The sequence below is a fragment of the Cetorhinus maximus genome, chromosome 1, assembly GCF_964194155.1.
Source record: "Cetorhinus maximus chromosome 1, sCetMax3.hap1.1, whole genome shotgun sequence".
Lineage (NCBI taxonomy): Eukaryota > Metazoa > Chordata > Chondrichthyes > Lamniformes > Cetorhinidae > Cetorhinus > Cetorhinus maximus.
This window is the reverse complement of record NC_135879.1, coordinates 168,474,651-168,492,769: the sequence shown is the minus strand read 5'-3', so window position 1 is coordinate 168,492,769 and position 18,119 is coordinate 168,474,651. Positions and strand designations below refer to the sequence as shown.

The 18,119-nt window shown below is 42.8% G+C and overlaps 1 protein-coding gene across 2 annotated transcripts in view; it reads left to right on the top strand.

The window, feature by feature from the left end:
• LOC144685179 (interleukin-6 receptor subunit beta-like) overlaps positions 1-18,119 on the top strand; it is a 154,408-nt gene that overhangs the window by 60,557 nt on the left and 75,732 nt on the right. The window contains exons 6-9 of one of the 2 annotated variants that reach the window (XM_078549625.1): positions 4,468-4,628; positions 7,077-7,234; positions 14,558-14,708; positions 16,246-16,328. In XM_078549625.1, coding sequence (XP_078405751.1) covers positions 4,468-4,628; positions 7,077-7,234; positions 14,558-14,708; positions 16,246-16,328 — 553 coding nt within the window. The remainder of the gene's footprint in view (positions 1-4,467; positions 4,629-7,076; positions 7,235-14,557; positions 14,709-16,245; positions 16,329-18,119) is intronic. The other variant, XM_078549626.1, reaches the window with a different exon arrangement.

The window sequence follows — 18,119 nt, the reverse complement described above, 5'->3', positions numbered from 1 at the left end:
CGCACATCTCCCTGAGGCAAAGTGCTGCCTCAGGGAGATCGCTGAAACTCTGTGAAACTCTAAAAATAGAAAAATTAAAAAATCATTAACATGTCCCCCTCATGTGAAAATGTCACACGGGATGGGACATGTTAGCGAAGAACACAAACACTTTATTAAAAGTTTTTAAACCCGATATTAAACCTCATCCCGCTACTGGATGAGGTTTGTAAAAAAATCACTTACCCGCCTGCCCATTGGGCCCGTGCGCAAACCTGAAGTTTGCACGGGCCCCTCAAAATCCTGGTCGATTGGAGAGTTAATGGCCTTAACAAGGCCTTTAATTAATGGCGGGTGCGAGTCCCGCTGCATAGCACGCCCGCCGACCGAAATATCACGATGCCGCGCGCTGACGTCAGGACGCTCGCGCGACATTTTAAGCGCTGATGTGCAGGCCCCGCCACCCGCACGTCAGCCGAAAAATTCTGCCCAATATCTCCCAAAACTTTTTCAAAAATAACATCCGTTCTCAAATTACACCGAGAAAAATTCATGATGAAATTAATTAGTTTCTATTGCTAGAAACAGTTGATGCTGCAGGAAGTACTTCCAGTTAGAAGCCTGTAGTCTGGAAAATCTTTAAGCTTTAAAAATTGATGGAGTCCTGAAGAAATCTGTGGCAATTTTTCATCTGCAGTGCATCTGAACAGAGCTAGGCTCACTACAGACACCTTGAGGACCTGTGAGATCATCAGGTCATTTTCACTCCCACCTAAAGTAATACACATAGTAGGGATTCCCTTTGGACATCCTGTTGTTCACTATTTTAATGCAAGAGGAGTAACAATTCAGGATGGAAGAAAGGGTGAGGCAGGATGGAGCAAAGCAATTAAGGCAAAGAGCATGAGACAGGATCTTGATTGAAGAACTCTTATGTTGTCTGATGGCTACCATGTAGCACAGTGCTGGCACACTCAGGTTCAATAATCATTAGCTGTGACCTGAAAGGTGACTTAAAGGCAGAGGAAATAGATTAATGGTGACTAAACACATGAGCTTTACTGGATGGAGGAAAGGAGGGTGAGGGAGCATCTGTGGAGGATTCACCCCGCGAGATTGGTAAATTGGAATCAAAGATTGGCAGCCAAAACTGTAATGGAACAATGGATTGTATTTAAAGAGGAGATGGTTTGGGTACAGTCAAGGTACATTCCTACGTATGGGAAAGGTAGGACCAACAAAGCAAGAGCTTTCAGATTGATGAAAGAGATAGAGAGTAAGATGAAACTGAATAACGGCACATATGACATGTGTCAGGCTGATAATACAAGTAAGAACCAGGCTGAATGTAGGAATTTCAGATGGGAAGTGAAAGAAATAATCGAGAAACAAAGAGACAATGAGAAGACACTGAAAGCTAATATACAAAAATCTTCCATAGGCATATAAATAGTAAAGGGTGGTGAAAGGAGGAGTGGGCACCCAAAAAGGGAATTTACACATGGAGGCAGAGAGAATGGCTGAAATACTAAGTGAGTACTTTGTATTTTTCTTTACCAAGTAAGAAATCATGAAGGGTCTGGACAGAGTAGAGAGGGAGAAACTGTTCCCACTCATGAATGGATTGAGAATGAGAGGGCACAGATTTTAAGTAATTGGTCAAAAGAGCAAAAGCTTTATGACAAAAAAATTTTCCATGCAGCGAGTGCTAAAATTCTGGAATGCATTGCCTGAGAGTGTGGCTCAATTGACAGGCTCAAGTGAAGCATTCAAAACGGAATTAGACTGTGATTTGAAAAGGAAGAATGTGCAGGGTTACGGGAAGAAGGCGGGAGAATAGCACTCATTCGGAGAGTCGATGCAGACATGATGGGCCAAGTGGCCTCCTGTACCGTAACAATTCTGTAATTTTGTCTGATGAAGATGCTGTCAACATCATAGGCAAAGAGGAGGTAGTTGAGACACTGGATGCATTAGCATTTGATAGTTAAATAAGGCATAGGGGACCCTGAGATTTATAAATCAGGGTATAGAGTACAAAAGCAAGGAGGTTAGGGTGATTCAGCCTTAACTGGATTATTGGGCAGAACTTAATGCAACCTGCCAGAGTGGAACTCGCGACTGGAAGGGGCCATAGAATTGTGTGGGGGTGAGCGAGTTGGAATCCCAACAACGGAAACTGATGGAGGAATTAACAGCTGGCAGGAAGGTGGTGAGGTGGCAAACCCACATGCACAGGAAGCCAATTCAGATTGTTAAGAAGGCAGATAAGGGATAGTTGCATCTGAACGCTATTAAATGCACCTTTTGGAATTAAGTGAATGACAAGCGGGAATCATGGGCTGTCAGATCCCCGAGCAGTGGAAGCGAAGTGTCTCTTCAAGGTGGAATGTCAGCTGTTTTGCAGCTGCCTCCCACAGGAGGACAGAAGGATTTTGCAAAGTTACAGGCTGTGGGGCATAGGTCATTGTGGGAGGGCCTGATTGAACAGACTCAGGGACAAAGATTCAGGGTCAGCAACCTGATGGAACAGTCCGAGGGGCATACATTGGCACTTTAAATTCAGGGTAAACAGTCAGTGAAAGGACTAAAATCAGACCCAGGAGATTGCAAACCCTATTGTTAAATGTATAAGCAGTGGTGCAAGCACCTGAGAGGCATCAGCAGAGATACTGTTATTGGAGAGGCAGGAGCAGCCAAAGGGCCCGTCCCTGCCACATAACTGGACAGGCCCCACACATCAGTTCTCCTAAATGGCTGGTCACCCTAGTGATCACAGTTGGTTGACTCCTTCCCATCTGTTCGGGAATCCTACTGGCTTCCTGGTCCACCAGTGGGTCTCAAGTCTCCTGGATTAAATGCCACCCATTGCGTCCAATTCTGGGCACCATGCTTTGGGAAGGATGTGAAAGGGTTAGAAAGCATTCAGAAAAGAGTCTTGAGGGACTTCAGTTATGTGGGTCGATTGGAGAAGCTGGGGTTGCTCTCCTAAAAGAATGTTGAGAGGAGATTTGATAGAGGTGCTCAGAATCATGAGGAGTCTGGACAGAGTAGACAGGGAGAAACTGTTTCCATAGGTGAAAGGATCGAAAACCAGAGGATATTGATTTAAAGTGAATGGCAAAAGAACCAAAGGTGACATGAGCAACTGTGTAAATTCACCCAGGGTGATTGCCAGGCATGCATTTGTCAGGTTACTGACAAGATGTTTAAGTGTGATTCATCAAATATTTGAGAAGATACAGCAAGGCCCTAAAAATGACACAGCAAGGCATCTTTTAGGGCCATCAGCTAGGGCCATCTTCTTGTCTTATCTGAATAGATGGAATTTCACTCATGTGTTCAAACAACATATGAGCAGCACCAAAGAACTCTCTATGTCATTGTCAAAGGTGCAGCAAGTTCTCAGGAACTTTCACCTTTGTTCAAGGAAGAGATTGAAGTGACAAATGGCTATTGCTGATAAACTGTACCCACAACTAACATAGATAATGTGAGCTGGTCAATGCGAGCTGAGGAGTGCTACTAAAGACACATCCTTGTGCTAGAGTTGTCATAGAGAGAGTTACAGGTGTCTCAAATGGATGCTTTTCTACCGAGAAAGATCAGGAGGGGTTAAGAATTACACACGTTGGTAGATTACATTACCCTGAAAAACTTTCCTGTTCAGAAAGATTGCTTTGGAGATAGAAGATCATAAAATGGAGCGTTGTTAAGGTTGTAACTTGGAGGATTTCTCAATGCTGGCAGCAGAATATTCTCTTTTAAGTATCACTCATTGTCACCACTGTCATTGTTGCACATTTAGCTCATGTCCAATTTCACAGCATATCAGACCTCTTTGTCTTTCCCCCGCACCTAGTTCTCCCTGACGCACACACATCTGTTTCTCTATCAGGGGTAAAAATCCCCTTCTTCCCCAATGATACAATTGCTCCAACCCATTTTGAATAAAACAAGAAAGCTGACAGTCAAACCAGCAGCCACCTGCTAGTTCCCCAGCATTATTTATCAGTGCCATATTAATTTGTCTTGTCCCACAGCCTACTGCCATAGTACCAGTCCTTCCAAGACAGACTTCAGGGGCACCTGGTCTTTTACTGGGGGTTTGTCTGCCATTTCATCTATGGCACAGCAATGCAAACTCATTCACAGGGGACAAAGTTTGAAGACAACCAGAAAGCAGATTACAGCTTTGGCAGATATAAATAGATTTAGAAACAAACAAGGAGGAACCCAAGGGTACACTCTCCTGTGCACCCACTGTCCCTCTGCACAGTGATGAGGGCCAAAAGGTTGGTCAATGTAAATGTCAGGTTGGTGGAGTGCACCTCTGGTGTGATCTGCAATAACAGAATCTGGTCAGCACTGGAGAGGCCGATTGGCCTCATTTAGTTTTGTCATTTACAGGTTATATTCTAACCAATAAATAATAAGTAAGTGATTTATTTTGACAGTGTTTTATGTAAGTTTTTATTTGTTTTTCAGGGAAGAATTGAAAAATGACACCTGTTTTACCTCGAATCGCATGTGTTCCTTTAAGTTTCCATGCCTATACATTAGTGGAAATCTTAAAATGATTGTAATGGCGCAGAATGCTCTCGGCAAAGCTGAGTCTGACCCTTTAGTCCTGAACGCTTGGCATACTTGTAATTATCAATATTTCATATAACAATCTATATTGTATGGTAATTTTTACAGCCAGTTATAAGCAAGAAAGTGTCACATAAAATGGGGAAAAATAGAACATAGTTTACAATAATTTTTTTGTATTGAGCACTTGCTTTTCAAATGACAATACAAAAGACATGCACACAAAGTTGAACTATTCAATATCCAATGATTATTTAACAAAAACCAGCCCAAGTCCTGCCTAACCCATGATAGATAATCAGATAGAAGATAAGTTTTAGTTTTGAATTCACAAACAGTGCAAAAATAGGAAATAGAACAAACCATGTACAATGTAGGCATATTCTGAATCTTTAGTCTGTTTTTGGCAACTGGTTGATCAATGGCGGATCCAATTCCTTGGGGATAAGTGTCATAAAATTGGGAGTAAAGAAACAAAATGTCAGGATAATTCCACAATCAAGTGCTCCCTGCAATCATGGGGAAGCTGTGTTCTATTCTTTGCTTGCTCCCACAACCCAAAGGGCAAGATTTTACTTTTGTCAGGCGTGCATGTACTTGACCTTATCGAGCGTGAAATCGTGTGCGATGATGTTGGGTAGCGTCCTGACGTCATCGCGTGCTCTCGCAATCTTTCAGTTGGCGGGCGCATGCGAGAATCGGCAGCACGCCTGCCAACATTTAAGAGGCTTATTAAGGCCCCTAAGCAGGTAATTAATTTGTATTTTTTGTTGCCTGCTCAATTGTTCGTTTGGAGAATCGGCAGGCGAATAGGCCAGGTGGCCTTTGCATTTTTTACATAACCTCATCCACGGGTGGGATGAGGTTTCCAATGGCAAATAAAAGAGCGGAAAATTTTTTCAACTTAATTTCAAGCATGTTCCTCTTCATGTGACTGAGTCACATGTGGGGACATGTTTATATCATCTTTTAAATCTTTATTTTTGTTTCCCCAATTCTTCAGCTCCCTGAGGCAGCTCTGTGCCCCCAGGGAGCTTTCAATGTGCGCTCCTGTGTACATGCGCAGACTTCGGCACTTGTCCTCCTCCTGCCCCAACACCGGCAGCGCTGAGTGCTGCAGCGCGCGTGCTTCACACTGGCTGGCTGTTAATTGGCCAGCCAGCGTAAATTTGCAGTCGGGGGCTAATCGTGAAAGGCAGACCTTTTCCCAGCCACTCCTGGGCCCGCCCACCTGACAAAAGTAAAATCCTGCCCATATAGTGCCTTTGTGCAGGTTGCTGTTGAGGATAGAGTTCTAGGGATAAATCCATAAAGTAATCATGGCAACAAAGATAGTAGATAAATAAAGCACTGAGTTACATTTGGCAGGGATATAATACAAGTAAAAACAGACAATGGGGGAAATTTTAACCCCCAAAATGTATGGGTTTGGATTGGGTGTGAAGTTAAATTGAATAAAAATCTCAAATACAAACCCAACGGACCAACTCAATCTTGTCCTCTTCGGTTTGAACAGAGTTAGAATGAGGTGTGGGTGACCAACGCACTCCCAAGAGATTGGTAGCTCATTTAAATACTTTAATGAGGTTGTGAACCTCAGATTTTATCTTCCTCACAGCTTTAACGCTGGCTGGCTAGTTAGTTCCTGGGCCTTAGGAAACGCAGCAGCTGAAGCTGGACTGCTGCTTGGAAGAGTGCTTATCCAGAACTGCTTGTGGGCTAGGGGGAGCAGGAGTGCTTCCTCCCAGATTCCCAAGCAAACTTTTTCTCAGCTCACCCACCCCTTCCCCCATGCTCAAAACTATCTTTTGCACCCCTTCAGTTTGGAGCCCTCATAATTGCATCCCCTCCACCTAAGCACCAACCTCAACAATCCCCCTCAGTGATCATTATCCCTCCTCCAATTGCCGACCCTCGCACATCTCTTCCTTCAGTCCCTCTGTTTGAAACCCCTACCTTGATCAGCATCTCGGCTCCCTCCACCCCTGCCCCCCAAACTGGCAGCGTGGTGGTGGGGAGCTGGCAGTGGGGGGGGGGGGCACATTGCCGATGGGGCACTGCGGGGGCGGGGCGGGCAGTGCGAGAGGGGTAGAGGTGTTGGAGGGGGAGGGGGAATGGCGGCAGTGCTTTGGAGGGGAAGCCGTGTCCCTTTCACAAGGTTGCTTGGCATTCTGTTCAACAGTAAATTATCCTCATTGTCTGCCTGCTACTTCCAGACAGGAAGCCACTGCCACATCTAGCTCCGCTCTGGCAAAAGTGCACAGAGGAGGCAGGAACATGTCAGGGAGCCAAACCAACATGAAACTTTCAAAGTTTACTCTTGCCCTCAAGATCCATCTCCTCTGGGCTGGTAGGATTTTGCCCATTGTACCCAAGGATAAATTCACTTAATTATGGCTAACTTGGTCCAGGTGAAGGTGAAGCAATCTTATTGTTATTTAATTTTTGAAGTTGTAATAAGTGTAGGAAAAGTTAACTGATGACTGGTATATTCTTCAATGCAGGGAAAACTGATCCTCCTCAGAATGTAACTGTTCATTCTATCCGGGGTCAATCGGGGTCTTTGCTTGTAACCTGGCATGAACCTACAGGGAAGCCACCAGGACTTGTGTTACTCTATGGCCTCCAATACCAAATGGTTGGTACAGGCAAATGGATTCAGGTATGGAACCACTTAAATCAATTGTAAGTCACTTTTTTGAAGTAACATGCAACCTGTGTGTCTTTGTGCTGTAAATTCTATGTAATATTCTATACTATAATAGTATATAACTAATGGATTCAAATGTTGCATCTTGTCAGTGACAGCAATAGATGGTATTTGCTTTTGCATTAAAATGTGATTCCCCCCTTCTCCCAGCGATTATAAGGCAGATGATTGTTAGATTTGATCTAATTTACTATAACAAAATGTATGATTAATTTTTAATAATCTAACCTAGAATGTTAAGAAGCAGTGATGGAAATAGAATGTAGTAAGTGCTTATTTGAAACACCTTTCTACTCATTGAGTCTTTGGATAAAAGCTTGCCAAGGGTAGCAGTGATTTATTATTTACTTTAGACCTTTGAACATGTGAGAAAGTTCCAAATTTGCTCAAATAATGGTAAGACATCTGGAAACTAAATCATTTTTGAAGGTATAAAGTAGGAGAATGCAAAGTGAAACACCTGTCTGTTTGAGGCACCACCCTTTCTCAGTTCTTTGATCATAAATTACTATTGTAACTATTGTTATAGATATTCTACCACACCAGATTGCATATGTTCATATCTTGTCAATTACATTGTTAAGGTTAAGAGGAACAGGTGTTGGGTACTACATTTTGATTTAGTTTTGTTAGCTTCCTTTCATATTTTTGTTTTAGTTACAGTGCCCCACTAGAGACTGTCACCCCTTATTGACTTTTGGTTTAATTTGTTGGTTGTGTTTTCCAAAAGAGTCTATAAATAGGGGATCAGCCCCGGAAGCACCATTTTAATTTAATTAGTTAATTTTGCTTTCAAAGTTTTATTTTTGTTACAGTGCCCCATCAGGGGCTGTCACCCCTCTTAATTGCTAATTTAGTTTACTGATTATTGTTTTTCTCAGAAGAACATATAAATAGGGGATAGGTGTGAGACTGAACAAGTCAGTAAACTCTCTCAGTTAAGTTCTGTGTCTTGTTTTTGGCTTCACCAATCGACTTGGATCCTATTAACAGCACACTGATGACGTAACAACAAGAAGAAACTCTTTCGAGTTATCAACAGTCACAGATTGCAACTCTTTTGAGTACAATCACAGTTCTTGGTTTCCGGGAGTGGGACATGAACCCACAACCCTCTGATTCAAAGGCGAGGGTGCTATGAACTGAGCCACAGCTGACACCTCAACAACAAGAAGAAGATGTTCATGTTCTGGGGTTTAACGTAGCAGTGATTGCAAATAATATGCTAATTCCCAATTGTTATTGGGTCCTACTAGGTCTCCCATTTGTAACTCTCCTTTAGGGGAAGTGGTGGCATAGTGGTATTATCACTGGACCTAGTACTCCAGATACCCATGGTAATTCTCTGGGGACCTGGGTTTGAATCCCACCATGGCAGATGGTGAAGTTTGAATTCAGTGAAAAACCTGGAATTAAAAGTGATGACCATTGTCATAAAAACCCATCTCGTTCACTAATGTCCTTTAGGGAAGGAAATCTGCCACCCTTACCTGGTCTGGCCTACATGTGACTTCAATAATGTGGTTGACTCTGAAATGGCCTAGCAAGCCATTCAGTTCTCAAAGGCAATTAGGGATAGGCAATAAATGCTGGCCCAGCTGGTGATGCCCAGACTCCATAAATGAATTTAAAAAATCATTTGTATATTTTTCCTAAATTATCCTTTCAGTGTTCTTCCTTCTTCTCCTGAAGGCTTTGAATTAGAATGTTGCAGTCCAGAAACAGGCCATTTGGCCCATCAAATCTGTGCTGGTGTTTTTCTCCACTTGTGCCATTAAATCCTGTCCCAATTGAGAGAAGGCCCCTAAAAAAGGTGAGCACCCAAGGTGATTGATCCTAGAGAGACCAATTACTTTCTTAATGCTGTTTCACTGTTCCTTCTGAGGAACAAAGACTTTTTAACATTTATTTCTTCAGCTTTAAAAAGGCCTTGAGTTCCACCCCTTGAATTGGCAGAGTGCTGCTCCAAATCACTGCCAGCATGTTTTAAGGAAAAAGAACATATAGTACCTTATTACATTTTCAAAATATTTTACAGTGCTTCACAACCAGTGAACTACTTTTCATGAACATCCACAAATATCAATTTGCAGTTAGCAAGGACCCACAAATTGTAAATTATTGTTTTTAGTGGTGTTGGAGCAGAGTCCTGGCCAAAGCACTGGTAGAACTCCCTGCTCTTTGAATCGCCTGTTCACTGAACAGGTCCGTCTGAAGGATGACACCTCTAGCAAAGTGTGAGACAAACTTATTGGAGCATGCCTACAATTAGGAGTTATTCTGTTATATCTTGACAGCTATCCTCAGAATAAGGTGCAATATATCTTCTATAGGACCAGGCAATAATTATTATTATTTAATGCAAATATCAATAACTAGACAGACTGAACACTGGGGTCTGAATTTTTGTCTGGATGCAGACCAAGGTTCAGTGCATGAAAGGCCACGCTTTGATAGTTTTTGGAGGAAATCCGATTTTCCTTTTTAGGTTTTATTCATTCAAGGGATTTGACCTTCGCTGGCTAGGCCAGTATTTATTGCCCATCCCTAATTGCCTTTAAGAAGGTGGTGGTGAGCTGCCTTCTTGAACCGCTGCAGTCCATGTGGTGTAGGTACACCCACAGTGCTATTAAGGAGGGAGTTCCAGGATTTTGACCCAGTGACAGTGAAGGAACGGTGATATTTTTCCAAGTCAGGATGGTGAGTGACTTGGAGGGGAAATAGCAGGTGGTGGTGTTCCCTTGTATCTGCTGTTCTTTTCCTTCCAGCTGGCAGTGGTTATGGGTTTGGAACACAATCCCAACCGTGCACCATTTTCCTCTGATTGTTTTGCAGGTTAGAAATGCCTAGTGTGTAAAACACACCTGTAATATTTTTGGATTCAGGGTCACAGATACCTAAATAGACAGCCAACTAGTCATAAGTAATTTTAAGATGGTTTATTACGTTGGTTAAGAAACAACGGTTTAGATATTATACATCAGCTAATTAGACAGATAACATAGTAACAGTTTGTGATAACAGCATTCCGCTCTCTAGTCGAAGTGTTAGGAAACACTTCCCTCGATCTCTTAATCCTCCTCTTCCCCTGGTCCATCTTCCATCTGAAGAAGAACGAGGTGTCAGCTGTGGCTCAGTTCATAGCACCCTCGCCTTTGAATCAGAGGGTTGTGGGTTCATATCCCACTCCCGGAAAACCAAGAACTGTGATTGTACTCGAAAGAGTTGCAATCTGTGACTGTTGATAACTCGAAAGAGTTTCCATCTGAAGAAGGCAGCTGCCCAACGAGGACTGCCACCTCACCAGCACCTCAGCTCCCTACCACCAGTATGACACCAATCTATATACCCTTTTTGGGGGGGCTGGTAGCTTACCCAGTGTCAATTATCTATCTAACTATTCTGACCAATGGATATAGGACAGGAACTCAAAACGTCGGGGTGGTTACCATCCCCTTGTGTGTCACCATGCTTGAGGTCAGCTTTTTAGTTACATCTTGCTGAAGGTCATACCCTGGCCCTTTCTAAACACTTGCATAGATAATGGGGTACAGAAGATGCCATTTTATCAGTTTAGGAATGTCAACATGGCAGTCTGAATGAAGTGACTTTGCCTATTTTCACAGACTGCTTAAAAATTGTTGTCTTTTTAGAAAGCTTTTTAGGGGTGTTATATTACGCAGAAAATATCTGTTTATTCAAGACCCCAATTTCTTACACACCCACCCTCTCTGAGATTGGGTTGTTCGTGTTAAATGAGGAATGAAATTTGGATTTCGTCCCACTACCATTTTTGTCTGGTCTTGTGGGTTTTTGGAAGCCCTTTAAAAGCACACCAGTTTTGAGCATACATGAAGAAAATGGAAAGCCTGCTGAGGAGTCAGGAACATCCTGAAAGGTAAATGCATAGTGTTTTGACATCTTCAAATGTCATTATTAGGTGCTGTATTGTAATGTAGATACATTTTTAATAGTGATTCATCATATGGATTTGTTTTACAAAGGTAAGTTGACTCTCACATTCACCAGCAATCTACAATTGTTCACATACATTACGGTACTTTCTCCATTAAGAAAGTACTATAGGGCAGAATATTATGCTGGACATGCGGGTGTGTGCCCCACATGCCCGAGCGTAAAATGACATGCGATGACATCGGGCGAGCTTCTCGACGTTGTCGCGCAGTCTCACGATATTTCATTCAGGGGGCGCATGCCGGAGTCGGCTGTGCGCCCGCCGACAATTAAAAGGCCTATTAAGGCCATTAAGAAGCCAATTAAATTCAAATTTATGCTGCCCATCCAACCTAATGGTTGGTGGGCAGGCGAAAAGGCCAAGCGGCCTTTACATTTTTTAGGTAACCTCATCCATGGGTGGGATGAGGTTTCCTAAAGCAAATAAAAATCAAATGAAAATGTTATTTTTTAATTAAAAACATGTCCCATGAGTCAAATGAGGGGACATGTTTTATGACAATTTTATTTCCTTTACTTTTTTTTTAAACATCACTTCATCTCCCTGAGGCAGCTCCGTGCCTCGGAGATTGAAGTGCTCTTTTGCACGCATGCGCGAAGATTGCACTTGGCCCACTCGCCCTCCTCCTTCCCCCCACCCCCCCCCCCCCACCCCCGCACAGGCAGTGCTGAGCGCTGCTGCTCACGTTCCACGCTAGGTGGGCCTTAATTGGCCCGCCAGTGTGAAATCGCGGTATGGAGCCGATCGCAGGCGGAGGTCGGCTTCCTGACTGCCCCCGCCCGCCCCCGCCGAGCACCTCTGCCAAGGGCAAAATCCTGCCATAATGTGTTAAAAAATGTTTAAAAAAAATGCCCCCTGCTGTCATGTTTTTGTATTCTGATCAATTGAACTGGGAGATCCAACTTTCTTTTAAGAACACCTGCTTTTGAAGGTAGAAAAAATGGTCTGTACCTGCTCCTCTTCCCATTGATTGACAGGCACTCTACTTTGAAATGGAAATTGATATTTGTTTTGTCAGTGGAGCTGGAAACTTTTGCTGTGACAGCTGTTCCATTATGAATGCTTGACTGGGTTTCAAAAACTTCAGCTCAGCAGGTGGTCTTATTTAACCAAAGATATTGAAACCTTTATGAGCCTATAATAACAGATTATGTTTTTGATGTGGTTTCTTGCTTGCTTACAAACCTAATAGATACTTAAAGAATGACAGCCTTTTCTTCCTGCTTGGGTTTTTTGGTCCTGTAACAATGTTAGTGAGTTTGAATTCAAGGTTTTCTTAGTTTGTTAGAGGTTTAATGGTTTCCCAATGATTTTAAAACAATTTCCATATCTATTGCATGGTTCCTGAGAGCTTTACATAGTGAATACTAGGTGAGTAGCTATGGAAGATACGTGGGATGGTGGGGGGCATAGAGGTGGCATGGGGAATATAAGAGACCATGGGGTAATGGGAGAGGGCACGGGGGATTCTGAGGATGCATGGAGTGACATCAGGGAATGTGAGGTGACATGGGGTGGTATGGGGATGGGTGGGGATTGAGTGGGATGACGGATGATTTAGATTTAGAGAGACTTTAAACAATGTTGGGAGTTTGATTGCAGTGTTGGAATACCAAGGCAGGCCTTCTAACCTGGCTGCCTCCACACCATATCCCTCACTAATTCCACTGCTGCTCGCAAAATGCACTATGAACCCGTGTAAAGACCACAGCCAGTGTTAATTGCTGTGCAAACCAAATCCCAGAGGGAAACTTGGCTTACAGGCCATACCCTTTTTTTGTATTCTGATAACGAGAAGAAGGTCTCAGCAGTAAGAGGTCCAGTAACACTTTCAGGTTTTTAAAATAAAAAAGTAAAAGTTTTACAACAAGAAAGAAAAGAAAACTTAAGCACACAAGATTACAATTATACAATTAAGGTCAGTCTTACAAAATGTTCCCCCAAAACTCTCTACTTAGTTAAATCCACAAGTAAACACCTTCCAGGCAACACTCCCTTATAGATATTTAGATATGAAATCCAGTAATATTACACAAAGCAAACTGCTGTAGCTTCAATAAAGGTGTACCATATGACCTTTACCCTCTTCCACTTTGTGGTGGAATTCACTTCAGAACAAAACTGCTTGCTGCAGCCAAAGACTCCTCAACAGATCAACCAGCTCCAGCTATCTCCAGCTTAACAGCTCAATAACTCTCCAGCTTAACAGCTAAAAACCAGCTATCAACAGTAACTCTAATATACCTTTTTTCCCTTTCATCTCAGTGCCATTGTTCTCATGCCCCTTTGAAACTTAAACCCTTCCAAGTTGCCACCTTGTCTTTGCTTTTGGGTCAATAAATATATAATATCCCCACTACTATCCCCATTACACTCCTGAACAGCCTTGACAAGGTGGACGTCGAAAGGATGTCTCCTCTTGTGGGTGAGTCCAGAACTAGGGAGCACCGTTTTGAAATTAGGGGTTGCCCTTTTAGCACAGACGTGAGGAGAAGTTTTTTCTCAGAGGATTGTGTGGCTTTGGAACTCTCCGCCTCAAAAGGTGGTGGAAACAGGGTCATTGAGTATTTTTAAGGCAGAGGTAGGTAGGTTCTTGTTAGGCAAGGGAATCAAAGGCTATCAGGGTTTGATGGGAATGTGGAAATCGAAACACAAGAAGATCAGCCATGATCTTATTGAATGGCAGAGCGGGCTCAAGGGGCTGAAAGCTCTACTCCTGTTCCTATTTCTTGTGTTCTTATGTTCTTATTTACCTATGAACTCCTGCAAGTTGCAAACATTTTCCTTCTCACCTCTGACTCTCTTTTGGCATTCAAACAACTTCCCAACTTATCTAAAAATGAAAATGTTAGATCTAACCTATTTACTTGTGCCTCAACTTAACGCCTTTATCCTTTTCAGGTTTCCAAACCCCCAGACAACCTGACTCCTATCAAACTCTTGCCCAGCTTAATTGAATCACACACACACACACAGACACAGACATCTAGCCTTCTTTACAGAATAACACAATATATCCCAAAATATTTTTTGAAAATTTTTTGAAAAAAAATCCATTCTCACACCCAACCTCTGTGTGAAAGGATGAAAATCCTTCATAAAGTGATACATGTGTCGGGTATACATTTTGAGAGCCATGAAAGTGCGCAGGTTGGGTTTTCCCAAGCCCAGACAAAAATTTGGCACTAGGCCCATATATATTTTCAGAAAAGTTAATATTGATATGATATTTTACACACTTAGATGCAGCTGTTTTGATTGTATATGACTAATTATATGTACCATTCACATTTTCTCAGGTAACAGAAGAAAAAATTAATAACACGTCATTTGTAATTAAGAACCTCAAATTCCGCACCAACTATACAGTTGCTGTGCGATGCATTGGTGAAAATCAGTCCTACTGGAGTGACTGGAGTCCAAAGAAAACTGGATTCACTTCTGAAGCTGGTATGTATTAAGATTTTGACAAACATATTACTAGGAATGTTCGGGATTTTAAACTAAATTTTCAAACAAAGCACAGGAACAGAATTGTTGTTTGTTAAAGATGGGCCCAAAAATGAGTTACTGACTAATCAAGCTCTCCACTGCTATAAGCATACTTTCTCATTCGACTTTGTTACCCTCTGACACTGACCCTTAATTAGGTGTGCAAAGTTTTGAATTGTAACAAAAATATTTCTCCAATGTTCTAAACTTATCTACAATTTCCTTTCTTCTCTGAGCCTATTCTATTTAACGCTGTACATATTAAACTCAAGACTTCAGTTTTACGTTTGAGATGGCAGCAATATATGACTGCTTGTTAACATAACAATCCTGCAGAATTGGATAAGAAATTGGAAGACATCAAAGAAAAAGAGTGAGTGGATATGATTTCTAAGTTACTACAAATAGTAAAATGAAATCAGATAGTGAGATGAAAAGACTGACTTGCTGCATTAAAGTAAAACATGGAATAAATAGATTTACCAAGATAAAGTTTAATAGATAAAAGCAAAAAACTGCGGATGCTGGAAATCCAAAACAAAAACAAAAATACCTGGAAAAACTTAGCAGGTCTGGCAGCATCTGCGGAGAGGAACACAGTTAACGTTTCGAGTCCGAATGACCCTTCAACAGAACTAAGTAAAAATAGAGGAGAGGTGAAATATAAGCTGGTTTAAGGGGCGGGGTTGGGGGGGGGGGGGGGGGGGGGGGGACAAGGACAAGAAGAGCTGGATAGAGGGCCAGTGATAGGTGGAGATAACCAAAAGATGTCACAGACAAAAGGACAAAGAGGTGTTGAAGGTGGTGATATTATCTGAAGGAATGTGCTAATTAAGGGTAGAAAGCAGGACGAGCAAGGTACGGATAGCCCTCGTGGGGGTGGGGTGGGGGGAAGGGATCGAAATGGGCTAAAAGGTAGAGATAAAACAATGGATGGAAATACACTTAAAAATAATGGAAGTAGGTGAGAAAAGAAAAATCTATATAAGACCATAAGACATAGGAGCAGAAATTAGGCCATTCGACCCATCGAGTCTGCTCCGCCATATTGGAAAAAACAAAAAGGAGGGAGAAAATCAGAAAGGGGGTGGGGATGGAGGAGAGAGTTCATGATCTAAAATTGTTGAACTCAATATTCAGTCCAGAAGGCTGTAAAGTGCCTAGTCAGAAGATGAGGTGCTGTTCCTCCAGTTTGCGTTGAGCTTCACTGGAACAATGCAGCAAGCCAAGGACGGACATGTGGGCATGAGAACAGGGTGGAGTGTTGAAATGGCAAGCGACAGGGAGGTCTGGGTAATTCTTGCAGACAGACTGAAGGTGTTCTGCAAATCGGTCACCCAGTCTGCGTTTGGTCTCTCCAATGTAGAGGAAACCGCATTGGGAGCAACGAATGCAGTAGACTAAGTCAGACCTGCTGAGTTTTTCCAGGTATTTTTGTTTTTGTTAAAGTTTAAGAGTCCTTCTTTGTTTATTTTTCTCTCCCTCTTGTTTCCAGAGCCATCAAAAGGACCAACCCTTTGGAGACAGGTTAAACAACTTGATTCTCAGGGAAATAGAAAAGTACATCTTCTGTGGAAGGTAAATTGTTTCCAGAATTAAAACAGGCAATTGATTGTCAAAAGTAAAAGATAAATTTGGAGCAACAAATGTTTATTAACCCTTAGAGAATTTTGTTCATTTCCCTTCCAATTTTTGGCCCTCTTTTACCTTTATGTGCTCTATCTCTGATTCTTCCCTTTGCTTCCTGGCCACCTGGAGATAGGAATTTGTAAGGAATTCATCTCTCCTCCCTTTCTCCAACTTTATTGCATCTGCTCTAACAATGTCACATTACACACAGGAGTTTCAGAAATGTCTTCCTTTTTCCTCAGTTAAGGATTTCTCTCAATCTCAGGCCTCATTTACGATGCTAAATTCCATCCCAGTTCCTGTACTTTAGCTCACACTCTTTTGCCCTCACTAGCCTCTGTATTCGATATTTCCAATGTAACCGTATCGCTAAATACAGCATTCAAAGGGACTGTTCACTCTGTGATATCCTAGTCCAGGCTTCCATCATTCTTAACATCTAATCTCCCTCCTTGGAACCTTTATATCCCAGTATAGTAGATACAATCCATCTGGTTCACTAATGTCCTTAAGGGAAGGAAATCTGCCGCCTTTATCTGGTTTGGCCTAGATGTCACTCCAGACGCACGGCAATGTGACTGACTCTTAACTGCCCTCTGAAATGGCCTAAAGCCACTCAGTTCAAGGGACCTGGAGTGAGGCTGGTTGAAAAATCAGCCAGAGGATGTGGAGGCCCTGCTAATCTTAATAGCAGGGGTCATTAACATATTGTAGGGTTGCCTCCCATCTGACAGCTGTTCAATGGGCAGCTTGGCTGGTGGATGGGAAGGAACACTGGGAGCAGGAGGTTGTAACCAGCGACCGTTGGGAATGGTCTCCAGCACTGGGAAGGAACAATCAGCACTGGACAGTGATCAGGAGGGCTGAAAGAAAGTTGGTGATCAGGAGGGCTGGGGGGCTAGGCTGAGGTTTGGGGTGGGGAAGGCCAAAGACTTCCTTGGTTTGCTTGGGGGATGGTGGGAAGCATTCCTGTTCCTACTGGCCCAAAAGGAGTGATATAAGTAAAATCTACATTGAATGAATTTTGTCAGATTGCAGTATCCTGAAATTTTAACTCTGTTAACCCTGTGCTGTCCTTTGTGGGGGTGGGGGATGCAGTTAGGTATTAAAATTGAAACCTAAACATAGATTTGGGTGATTGTTTATTAAATGCTCCCCATTCTGTACACAAACACGATCCTGAGTTCCCTCTCATTTACCACTTCAATTCCCCTTCCCACTTCCTGTCTCCCAAAGGAGAAGGGGCACCTGGAGGGAGTTCTGTGTGCCTTGTCCCCTTCTCGCCTAGCCACCACTGCACTGAGCCCATGGCTGAAGCAATGGAACGCAGGTCAGAATACATTAGGGTTGAGTGCTCGACCTGCTCTCTATGGCAGTCACTACCCTCTCTATAGAGAAAGCCATGCACTCACATGCCTGAGACGTGGCTGAACTTGGCTTGCATGGACTCCTCCATCACCTATGCAGAGCTGCACATAACCCCTGCACATAATCCGCCATATGTTTTCCTACCTTATGCTGCATCTCCAGCAGACCTCTTGTGGCCACGACCAGAGGTTCATCATCAGCATAAGGTTCAGCTGTGGCCTAGTCCCCAGCCATCCTTAGAATGTCAGGGGACCCGGCTGTCATGGTCTCTCTCAGGTGCTAGGACATGTCTGTACTATGATCAGCGGATTGTGACCCTGATTCTAAATGTGACCCCCCTCCACGACCTGTGTGGGTGTCACTGCATTGATG